Here is a 12,544-nt window from a genome sequence, read left to right as displayed (position 1 = left end):
GAGAGAGAGAGAGAGAGAGAGAGAGAGAGAGAGAGAGAGAGAGAGAGAGAGAGAGAGAAGAGGAGGAAAGGGAGGGAAAGAGGGAGGGAGGGAGAAAGAAAGAGACCATCGTCTCCTGTTTATTGTCCACCGTGCAAGTGCATTTCAGCGAGGTATCTCGTTACACAGATACACTTTATAACTCGCAATAAAGCGAGACCTCCATATTATCTGTTTATCGTAGTATTTGATATAAGGTACTCTTGCGTAATAATTAATCGACATGAGTAACTCGGTATTTTTTTATAATATATCACAAGGATTTCCTATTTTCCTTTTAATATTCAAATTTCGTACGAGACTTTGCCAAAAAAATGACAAATTTTTTGCGCCAACTCAATAGTTACTAACTAAATCGCGACCACATACACACACACACACACATACACACACATTAAATTAATTAATGTAGTCACAGTAATTACATAATTTTGTTTAGTCGACTCGACATTCGCTCAGATAAATTCTGCTTGTCTAAGTGAAATTTTGTTAATTTCGCCATTCCGTTTTCCTCAGTGTATAGCTGTCGACGAAGCTTTTATTTATGTTTATACGTTATACATGTGCGCAGGTGGTAGACAGCGAGAGAGAAACAAACATCGCTCGCTTCACGGACAAAGCGTACTTCCCAAAGCGGCCAGATTATTTCTACAGGTTAGTAGTTAATGTTTACTCACCGGTGAGGCAAGACGCGCGACCGGAAGACGCGTGGCCGCATCTGCATCGCGTGTTTACCATCGAGAGAGAAAGAGAGAGAGGGGGGAGAGAGGGGGAGAGAGAGGGGGAGAGAGAGAGAGAGAGAGAGAGAGAGAGTCACCTGTTTCATCGTTTTGCTATCGGCTCTACTGCTGCGTCGGTGCGCGTTATCTCATTGCGTGCTAGCAAAGGAGGTGGTGGCAAAACTGCAACCGCGATAAATCACCTTTATCGAGCTCAAGGTGGCGGGTCGAGATCGAGGTTGAGAACGGGAGCACTGTTTCGCAAAAGTGAGGAAAAGCTTGTTTTTCTCCGCGGTATCTCGGTGTCCGCGAGCCGAGACTTCACGCCAGACAGACAGACAGACAGACAGACAGACAGACAAAAGTATATCGAAATCATACTTTGCATAAACGCCTAACGTTGATTGCCATAATAAGGAACTCTGCTCTTGATGTCATTTTAAAATTAGCGTGTATATAATTGTTTAATATAATTATAAATTAGTTATATTTATTGTTCTAGAAGTGAAAAAAATCCATAATAATATATTGTAGAAGGAAATTACATATACGGTAAAGAACGTTATGTATTTGTGTTAAAATCGATTCGTGTACAAATTTTTATGTTAAATTTCTCACTCTTGTGTTAAATTAACATATTGCTGTTGTGTTATTTTGTTATTATGTTATTTCTGCGTTGAATTCTTATTTATCATTTCAAAGTTTCAAGATAACACAATTTATGCGCAACGTGTAGATTCTTGTTGACATATTTTATATGTCAAGTGCACACATATACATACAGATAAGTTGTGTTATTTGTTAACATATTTGCCTTGTATTAAATTAACACAAATATTAAAATAGACAAATTAGGTCATTTGAAATGTGTTAACACAAAATTTTTTTTGTAGTGACTTACAGAACTGAAAAAAATAATATTAATGCCTGATTTATGAGAGTCAACTATTGTTGTAGGAGTTTTATAATTCATTGTAAAAATTTGCTTCAAAGTTACATAATATAAAGAAACGTTTTGGTCCATTGCAGACTCTCTTTAGCTTTAAATAAAGTTGACAAGTAATTGGAGTCAAGTCGAATTCTATCAACAAATAAATGTTCTATATGGAAAATTGTCAACGCAAACTTAAAACGTAATCTGTGGAGGAAAACAGCCGGATAAAGTTTACTTTCTAATAAGTCACATATGTCCATTAATGTTGGTACCAATCGTGGCAATGGATGCGGAGGATCTTTATATAAATTTGAGATTAATTTTTCTAATAAATTCTAACACTCCAACAGTAATGTTTGACTATCAGATATTGATATAACTTATAGGCTAGATATAATTTAAAAATTTATTATCATTTTGCATCATTAATTTATTATTTGCCGCACAAAAGAAAACTTTTGTGCGAGTTAATTCGTAACTGGCGTGTGGAACAGAATTTTTTTCGCGCGCCAGGTACGAGAAAACTGACTTTTGACAGTCAATGTGTCAATGTGTCATCCGTAGCGAAGAGGAGGGCAGATTAAAGATCGATGAATGTGTTACGTTTCGCGACATGTTTTGCTTGTTAAAAATAGCGAGAGATACGCTAGGCAGGTATATTTCTCGACGCGGTGGAATCGTGACTCTCGCGAGGGACGAAACTTTTTCGAGGGCATCACGATCCGTTCGCATTCGCGGAAAGTTCTTTATCGAAAGGACCCTCAATGTTCGGTCAGGACAATGTGTGTGGCGCGCGTTGTGCGGGAATATATCCTTTGTCGTCGTCGCGATTGTGCCCACTTCCGTGGGAATTCGCGGAACGGAAGTGCAATTTCTGGTTGGTACGAATCGGTGGCCAGCTTCCACGCCGCGAGCAACGCGAAAAAAGAGCGATCCTTAAAGAAACGGTGCCAGGTGCAGAGCCGCTCGCGCCTTCTCACAAATACCTCGTGCACAAGTTCGACGAAACCGTGATACTCGTGGCATCGGCCTTTCCGACTCACGACGAATATCCCATACACAGAGAGCATAAACGGAAGACGATGGCGGCACGCACAGATCGGCAGAGATGCCGCAGGCACAACTTTGATTAACGAGCAGCGAGACGATTTTCTCTCCCGATGACATTATATATTGATTCTATATAGAAAAAAGGAAAGAAATGTTGCATTCTTTAAGAAAAGAATTTCATGTGCTGTAATTTCATAGTTAGTATGCTTATGTATTTATATGCAGTAATTTAAGGCTCTTGCATTTAAGCTCCTTGAAAAGTGGAACTCTTGATTATTTAGTCAGAACGTTAGAAATGAGAAAATTCGCTCAAAATTCCTGCAAAATTAACGTGACATATAATCTTCGTCTTTAACCTACCTTTTCTCATGATTTTGTTACGTTAATTTTATGATAATTTATTGATTGTCGCAGCAAAAAAGTGTTCAAATTATTTTACAGATCTACTTGATCAACTATATCATTTTATGGATACATCTTTTTATTTCTATGTATTTTCTCGCTTCTAACATCATAAATCAAGATCCTATAGATCCTGTAGATCCTATAGATTCTGCAGTTGATCTTACAATAATTTTAAGAACTATAGGATTTTAACTCTTGAGTCAATTTATGACTCATGAATGCCAAACTAGAGTTAATAACATTTTAAGTTCATTTTAAGATGCTTTAGAGTTATTTCATTGGCTAAACAGTATTTAACTGGACCATGAATATTGTTCTTAGAGACGTGTAAAAGACATCCTACTTGTTTTAAATGTCTCTAAAACGTACTTCAGATATTTGTGCTGCCCGTGCTTTTGTGTAGAGAGATATTTGCGGCACGAGGAATTGCAATGTGTTCAGCCGAGCCGACGCGTGTATTAAGGTCGCACAAGCAACTTTACAGAATAGTGACCGGTCGCTCTGGGACAGATGTTTCATCTCGCGCAACTTACGCCTAACGAGTTGCAGTAAACACACGAATATTATAATACCGAGCACGCGCGTCTGGAGTTACTTCTCTTTGTTCAAGAGACAGGAGAGGGAGAGGAGAAACGAGTGAAATCTCGGAAAAAATGCACACACGCTCAGAATATTTAATAAATAATGCAGACACGTATATATTTTATTCTATCTTTTTTCCATATATTATTGTACATATTCTTTCTCTTGTCTTCCGTAAGTAAAATATCACTCGAGTACTATCGCGTGCATTGCACGTTCCCATGGTTAAATATTTAAAATAATGTCACGCGATGCTACAAAAATTAATGTATTATTTGGGCACCAAATTGTTTTGTTCTATTTTACCTATAAATTTCGATTTACTATAACTTATATGAAAATTATTTTGGTTCTTGCGAGGGACATCTCCCACAACTCGCTTGACTAGAATTTGTACAAATAAATAATTTCCTTAATAATCAATTAATATAATCGAGTTTAATCGATATACTACTGATTTAATCGTTTGAAAAATCGCTAATTTATCACATATATTTATAGGATTTGAAAATTGATCGTTCACGTTATTCGCGTAATAAAGATCGAACTTTCTTGTAAACAAACGTACGAATCATTCTTGTCTTTCATATCTTCTCGATCTTCCATAGCTGTGGAAGATGAGTTGTTAATTGTAAAATACAAAATTTCATATCGTCGATGCTAAATCTTTCTACGATCTATCTACTATAATAGCTCGAATAATATCACGATAGAGACTCCATATATTTGATCCGTTTCCTTTCTTTCTTTTTTTTTTAATTCTTGTCTGTTTATTCTTGTTAATTGCGTCTGATGGTCACTTTTCTTGCGTATTCACTTCTGCTGCCTCCTTCGGCTGCTCCTCGTGTGAATCACATACCCCGTTATTCAACTGCGCGGAATCAGAGATTTCGTTTCCGTCACGGTCGAGTTTCACCCATTCGTAACGACCAGACAGCGGCACTTCGTTCTCGAAATCGAAGTTCCACTTTTCCTTGGCCTGCACATCAATAAACATTTTGATCTTGTAGTGTTTTGACTAACTTGTTTCGCGTAAAATCACTTTGTTCGTATATAATCTTTTGAGCGCTCTGTAGCTAAATGATTATTCGGGACGAGAAATATTTTGGGCTTTCAAAACGTGGAACAAATAACTTCTTGAAAAATCGAAAGCGGTGGACCAAGATAAGTAAAATTTTTTGTATTACTGTTGCTAAAATATGCAAAACATCCATACAGCAAAATATATCTTAGAGACATTTTAGAGATATAATTTAGACATCTTTGGGACATCTCTAGGATATATTTCAACATATATAAGCTATATGAGCATATATATAAGTGTCTTTCACAACAGTTGTAATAAAACAGTTGTATTAGGTTGATTAGATTTGTCACTTTTGTATTAAATTCTATATTCATTTTATGTTAAAGATTTGTCATTTTTCTATTAAATTCTCGTTGGAAGTTTGAGTATTAAAAGGAAAATAGGAAGTCCTTGTTAGATTTTTTAAAAAATATCGTTGATTTTAATTTTACCCATAAAAATGATTAATTCTGCGAACTGGATAATTTTGTTTTTTATTTACTTGACAAACATGACAAACTTTTGCATGAACTTAATAACTGTTGCTTGTGTTAAAAGTACAAGGCTAAAGAATTTGTCACACGTATGTGCAGGGTGTCTAACACGACGTGTACATCTGCTGTGCAGTTAAAACTTATCAAACTGAACACAAAAGTCCTTTACCATCTTGTAAACCACGATAATTAGACTGTCCTAAAGAGATCGTCCCATTCGCCAATTTTCTTTAATTAATATAAGAAATTGAGTATTTAAATTTACTATTTATCTAGATTGTATTTTTTTTCAGCAGAAATCACAGTGATATCAAAATGATATCAAAATAACGAAAAAAACTCACTTTTCGATCACGATTCAAGTATTTTCTCGTTATTTTGATGTCATTGTGATTTTCTACTTGGTTGTATGTCTGTTGGTACTGAAGTTTTGTTTTTAACTTAGAGAATAGAACGCATTTTATTGTGCGGGCATTTTATTGTGTTTATATTCGTGCGACGTGCCACTGAGAGAATAGTTAGTTAGACCACTTGATAACTGCGTAACTGTGAAATTAAAGACAACAAAAACAAATTTCATTTTGATTATTTTATCCGTCACGTCAATTGCCTACATTAATATCTCAATAATTATCATAGTTGTGTTTGCAAAAGTTAAAGGACTTTCTTGTTTAATGAGTTTTATCTGAGTGAGTTTATATGGGTTTGTGTAAGCCTAATCAGTTTCATCCGTTACATAAGCGGGCGCATGTCAGAGACACCCTGTATACGCGTCTACGGCATTCAAAAGACTAAATCGAGACGGAGGGTCGTTTGAAGTCGCAGCGATTTTGGCCCGCTCGGATTTAATTCAGCTTATAAACGAGAGTGAAAGTGAAAGATAGGAAAACATCTGTTTCTATTTCTTACATTTTCTAGATTTCGTCGAGCTTCTTCGAACAGACAATTGGCAAAGTTGTCGTTCTCGCCGTTCGTTTGTCCTTTATTGTTTTCGCTGTTTGGCGACTTTGGTTCCTCATCATCATCTTGGAAAAGTTTTCTGCACACGTTTCGGTGTTTAACCTCTCCTCGTTGGTCAACGTTCTTTTCTTCCATCATCAGGCGGGCCCTTGTCAGAAGAGTAACATTTTTTAGTGATGCGTCACGATATAGACGGAAAACACTTTCGAGTGTCCTCTCGAATTTATTAAACGAATTTACCAAATTAGCTATTATAATTTCAGACAAGATCTCTTGGGTATTAACCCATTATAGCCCATATTAACCATAATATCATTGAGACATATACTTTATTTCTCGGAGAGAAATAATGGAGAATAGAATTTTCATACTTGGAATATGGACGTTCTCGGGATCGCTGAATCTGAGATAAAAAAACTCAAAATTCGAAATGACGGGTCCAATATGATGACCATAAGTTTTCAAAATTAATGGCTCAATGATTCAAAATTAATTGAAATTTTTTGAAATTAATAATCTCGCTTTCAACATATCTCGAAAATAATGACAGTTCTACGATATGAAGAGGGTATCTTTGTATTTTTAACAAAAAATTTTATAGCAAAAATATTATTACTTCAAAAAGTTAGTTTATTGTGAAAAATGGGAGGATTACAGAAAATGTTGAAAAAATGTGTGAAATACTGTTAGAGGAGATATCCTGAATAAAGTTTCCTTGTCAATGATTATTTTTGAGGAGAGATTGAGAAGTGAATTTGCTATAGTTTACCATCAAAGGAACATGTTCCCTCTAATTGGTTGAAAATTCGTTCATGTGGAGTCAGAATCCATTCTAAGCTTGTGTAAAACATTCACTCTTGCGATTTCGAGTAGCAAAATTTGTATTGCTTCGGGTAAAAATACTGCCGCTTTTCATTCATTTTGAGTGAGAGTTTGTCCCAAAAAATTTAGAGAATATTTACCATCTTATTACCGTCGTTAAAATACATAAAAGGACATTAATATAAGTACCCAAACAAAATAATCGCGTTGATAACTGTTACTTGTGTCGAGAATATAAGGCCCGATCCACACTATCGGTTCGCTCATGGTCCGATCAAATATTCTTCCATATTTATAAGGTACGTATCCACACTATGAGTAACACTACAGTTCTGGTCCGGTCTCCAGCAATGTTCCTTCGAAAGAATATTTTGCTAGAGCGTGACCGAACTTGTCCGGAGCTGTACCGATAGTGTGAACAGGCTTCCGATCGATTTTTCAATTTTTGACAATATCATTGTCAAAATGTGCCTGCACTCATTCGAAAATATTTGACAAATTTATCTTCATTGTCTACTAAATGGGAATATAATGTGAAATATCCTTCTTCAGTTTTTCTATGGATCAAACTGGGATGAACATAGATCTTTTTCTTATCTTTCTTTTTTTTTACACTTCTCACTTTCTCTATCTTCATCGCCTATCTATCTATCTATCTATCTATCCAGTGCCATAGCAATTATGATGAATTCTTTATCAGAAAATAGCGCCATTTTTCGGGAAAAAATTTAATGAACTTCACGATAGAAGGTAGAAACTATACTGATCATTTGGGATTGGATCGTGAGTGATCGTGACTCGATAGTGTAAATACTCAAGGAATATGATTGGACCGTGAACGAATCGTGAGTGGAGCATGAGCAGACCAATAGTGTGGATCGGGCCTAAAGCATCCTCTTCTTTTTTTAGACATTTTTCATACGTGTTAAAAACATCTAAAAAACGTTCTCTCTTTTCAGCATCTTTTAGACGTCTTAGAAGTTTATACTGTCTCGATTGTTTCTGACTTTCGTATTTATTACGAACGAACGTCATATTTAGATAGTGTCCTTGGTATCTCTGCGTAAAGCCAGCAAATATGACCAAACCATTAGAAAAGTTTTTTGTGAAATAACAGTACTAGATATTTTTTTTTATCGTGGAAGTGATATGCGACCGAGTTAGAGATATGACACTTCACGTTTTGTAAACAAGCTGGCACACATCGAGTCAAGAGTGTAGGTCTTGGTGTCCGGACAAAGCTCTCTATGTATGCGAACGGCGAAAGAGAGGAAGGAAGAGGAGAAGGAGAAGAGAGAAAGAGAGAGAGAGAGAGAGAGAGAGAGAGAGAGAAGTGTAGAAAAGAAACTTGTTTCGCTATCGGTATTGGGCGGATGTATCGTAATACATCTCACTTCCAGCACAGATTATGATTCATATCTTGTGTGAGCTCTTATTTTTTTAATCTGTATTTAAAATAACTATTGTTTGAAAGCTGAGTACTTTGCCAGATATTCCATATTTTATATTTTTGACGTATTCTAATACATATTAAAGGCTGAATGTTTAGTAAAGTATCTGTTTTTTATGTCTGATTGATCTTGCTTTGATACTTTTATGTATGAAATGTTTTGCAAAATATATAAAAAGAAATAAATACATAACAACTAGATAATCTAAGTATACGAATAGAAATAATATTCAGGTACATATACATACACGCGTGCGCACGCACATATACACACACAATACCCGAAAAATTCGCACGAAAAACTTATACTGAGGTTTATCCTAAATAATCAGAATGGGTATTATCATGAATTAATTCGATTCAGAATTTTATTCAACTCAGTATTGACTGTACTAATTACGATTTTTCGCACATTATCGAATAATTTATTTTCAAATCGTCCTAAGCGCATATCATTTTCTTTCCTTTCATCACGGAAACGACAGAGTTCTTTGATATTTTATTCTTGCAATATCATGTATAAATAGTATCGTTTTAGATCGAGATTCTCTTATTTTTTCATACATTCCATCTATACGCGCCACGCTTATAATCTATCAAACAGGTAGTACAGGTTTACAGACGCCTTTCCCTGACCCACTTGCTCCAACGTTTTTAACGCATTCTCGAATATTACGTCGGGAATTTATCGTGACGTTACGTTTCTCCCAATTTCATATGATGTAAACAGATCTGAGATCTGTTTACTGTACTTTACCTCCTACTATTCTACGTTAATTTTTAGCAGTGACCGCAAAGTTCGAAATAGCTTATAAGATTTAAGACCAGAAGTAACAGAAGTTTAGAAGACTAAATCATTATTTTAATCTAATAAGTTAGTCATTATTTAATCTAATAAATTTAGAGGACTAAATCATTATTTTACGTGATGAAATATAATTTTTCGTCGCTGGTGATGAATTTTAGGATGCAGCCATAATGTATATTAATGACTCAATGACTTTACTCGCTACTATAGTAAAAGTATATAAATACTTGGTCTAGATATATATGTCGTTGATACGTAATACAGAACTACTTTTGTTGCGTGAGCTACATCTGTAGCTAGCATCGTTAGCTAGAATAGCAAACTTTTAGTTTGTATTCGACATGATCATAACAGATAAATGTATTTTACTATAAAATCGATATAATAGCAATAGCAGCAAATACAGCTTCAGCAAACTTTTCTTTCCGCGTACCAGTGTGACCTTCGATTTTATCTTACTATGTGTTTTCTATATTGCGTGCCTTCATCTCGAGGCTAAAGTTATGTCGAGAATATCTTACAGATATCATAAATGTCTAAAAGACGTTTTAGAGATGTCTAGTAGATATTCTCTTTGTTTTAGATGTCCTTTAAATAAATGTCTTCTAAGGTATTCATAGCCATATTATATCTATATAAAACTTTAAATATTTCCTGTATATACATATATCCCCTATGATGTGCAAATAACTGTACACTGAGAGAAGAATTTAGTAAATATTATCAAAATTTGGTTACTATTACTAAATGGTAGACGTAAATATAGCGGGCCAAAGCTATGGCAATACTTATTAATTAATTTAGTTCTGTAAAATAAATTATTTATTTGACAGAAGTAAAATTTATTTGATTCCAGAATATATTTGGTAAATAAAACTTATTGAATAATTGAGCAAAATAAGCGATTTTGTAATAGTTACAAAATTTTTGGTAGGTCAACCAACCATCTGTAATAATAGATATTGAAACGATGTAATAGCTGTAAATAAATGAATTTTTCGTTGTGCTGCAACAAAACATACTTATACTGGTAACAAAATAGAACTCGTACCTATTGAATTTTTTATTACATGGGATATAACAATTTCAAATATCTGTTCATAACTATAATATATTTCATATTAAATATTTTACATTAAATAACTATTACTAAATTATTTAATTGATGTTACTGTAAATACAATTACGTCATACTCCCAATCTATTAAATATTTGGCAATTATTATCATACTTAGTATTAGTTACTAAGAATCCAACGAATTTCTGTAACTAAATGCAGTTTGTTATAGTTACCAGTCTTTTCTCTCAGTGTATATACACTGCATATACATTTCATATACATGAATTACGGTACATAGTACAGGATATTTCAGATCATCATACTCAAACTTCGCAAGAGCGTAAAACGGATTGAGGTGAACATAAAAGTCCCATGCCGTTTTGCGATATTCATAATAAATCTCGAGATATTAATTAAAGAAAATTGGTGAATGATTACGCGCGATATGGTAGATGAGTTATAGTATCGCCGTCTACGATTGTATACTTATACATTAGATCAAACTGAACAATAAAGTTCTCTACCGTTTTGCAAATTCATTATTACGATTTTCGTAAAACGGTATTGGACTTTTTTGTTCATCTCAATCCCCACAAAAAGTTGTGAAATTGTCTGTATATAAGGTGTCTCAAAAATAACAAACGTGGTGAAAAGAACAGATAAAAGGGGTCAAAATAAAAAAAGTCATGTACCACTTTTCGGAAATCGCAATAGTCATTGAATTATTAATTAAAACGTCTGAGCCAATGAGTACACCAGTGGCAGTAGATCGGACGCGAGAAGAAAATACAATGGCTTACTTCTTAAATATACGTAGTAGCGATATAGATATTGAGAGTTTGATGGATTGTACGTATTGCGTTAAAGAAGACTTAAAGCTAAATTTATTCGTAACAAACTTAGTATAAAATACGTCGCTAGTTTTGAATGCGTCTGTTTCCTTCAGCAATTATCGAAAACTGACCGGAAAATTCCTATCTGCGTCTCCCATATGTTCGAACAGGAAGTCAATATGATTAAAGCATTATGGTTTCAAAAGTGAGAGGAGAAAAGGAGTTATATCTCAGAGATTTAGATAAAAAGAGAGATTTTCCTTATATCTTGCGCGATGGCGAACTCGAATGTGTGTGAAAAGTTCACACGCTTTATCTGGTGACAAGTTTACACGAAAGATTAAATGTGTCTACACAATTTCTTATATCTGATCTGTCTTTTTATATTCAAAATCTTTTGAATGTTACTTATTCTTGATATTTATCAAGATCAAGATCATAGGAAGTGAGTCCCTTATTCGGTATTTTTACCAAAAATGTATATAGGTTAGACTATGTTAGTTAAGAAGAGGATTAGAAGAGGGTTAGATTAAGAATGGGTTAGGGATGGGTTAAATTAGTTTAGAGAGAGAGGACATTTATATTCCTCTCCCAAAAAATTATATTAATTTTTTTGACAATATTGTCACGAACCTACTTTAAATACTCTTTTTAAATGTCTCCAAGACATATTTTACATAAAATTAATGAGATTAACCCAAGCAACACTAAGTATTTGGCCAATGTTGAATCTAGCGGTAAACCGTAGATCAATTAATATATGCTGCTAGGGAAATGAAGCTCTTTCTCTGATATAAATAATCATAAAAAATGGGTTAACAAGAGTCAACGTAGATTATTAACTATGGAAAGCTGAATTTTAATAAAATCTTTCCATACTCAAATTTGTCGCGGAAGAGATATTTTAGACGTTTGCGATAACACGTTTGTGTCTGGAGAGAAATTAGAACGGTATTTACAGCGATGATTCAGATGTACGCGTACACAAACCGATAAGTAGGATTCCACGAGTTTAACCCGTTTACATGATCGTTCTACTTACTCTCCCGGGATATCCCTTATTCTGTCTCCCGCGAATGTTGTCGAACGGCGATAAAGTATTGACTTTATCTGTTGCTAATTACACAGACGAGCGCACTCCATCTAGATCGCACTTTCCTCGCCACTCCGCGGATCGCACACGCTCATTTATCTCGTCTTGGCACGCGCGTCTCTTTAACGCGTTCGTCCTCGGTTTAACGGCCTCCGATGCCGTTGCCAGTCGGTGTGCGCGGCTGCACCCGATCGATAAGCGCCGTTTGGTCGGGGGTGCGGACTCGCGA

The 12,544-nt window shown here is 34.9% G+C and overlaps 1 protein-coding gene across 3 annotated transcripts in view; it reads right to left on the bottom strand.

The window, feature by feature from the left end:
- Window positions 1–3,820: 3,820 nt before the first annotated feature.
- The window catches only part of LOC116847181 (cyclin-dependent kinase inhibitor 1-like), a 31,119-nt gene continuing 22,395 nt past the window's right edge, over window positions 3,821–12,544 (bottom strand). For 2 of the 3 annotated variants that reach the window (XM_032821908.1, XM_032821907.1), the window contains exons 2-3: window positions 6,199–6,397; window positions 3,821–4,708 (exon numbers count right to left, since the gene is read on the bottom strand). In XM_032821908.1, the coding sequence (XP_032677799.1) occupies window positions 4,526–4,708; window positions 6,199–6,387 (372 nt within the window). In that variant the 5' untranslated portion in view covers window positions 6,388–6,397 and the 3' untranslated portion in view covers window positions 3,821–4,525. The remainder of the gene's footprint in view (window positions 4,709–6,198; window positions 6,398–12,544) is intronic. The other variant, XM_032821906.1, reaches the window with a different exon arrangement.

The sequence above is a fragment of the Odontomachus brunneus genome, unplaced genomic scaffold (genome assembly GCF_010583005.1).
Source record: "Odontomachus brunneus isolate Ranch 3 - 2012 unplaced genomic scaffold, Obru_v1 Obru_scaffold_075, whole genome shotgun sequence".
NCBI lineage: Eukaryota > Metazoa > Arthropoda > Insecta > Hymenoptera > Formicidae > Odontomachus > Odontomachus brunneus.
The sequence above is the reverse complement of the archived record's forward strand: the minus strand, read 5'-3'. Positions and strand labels throughout refer to the sequence as shown.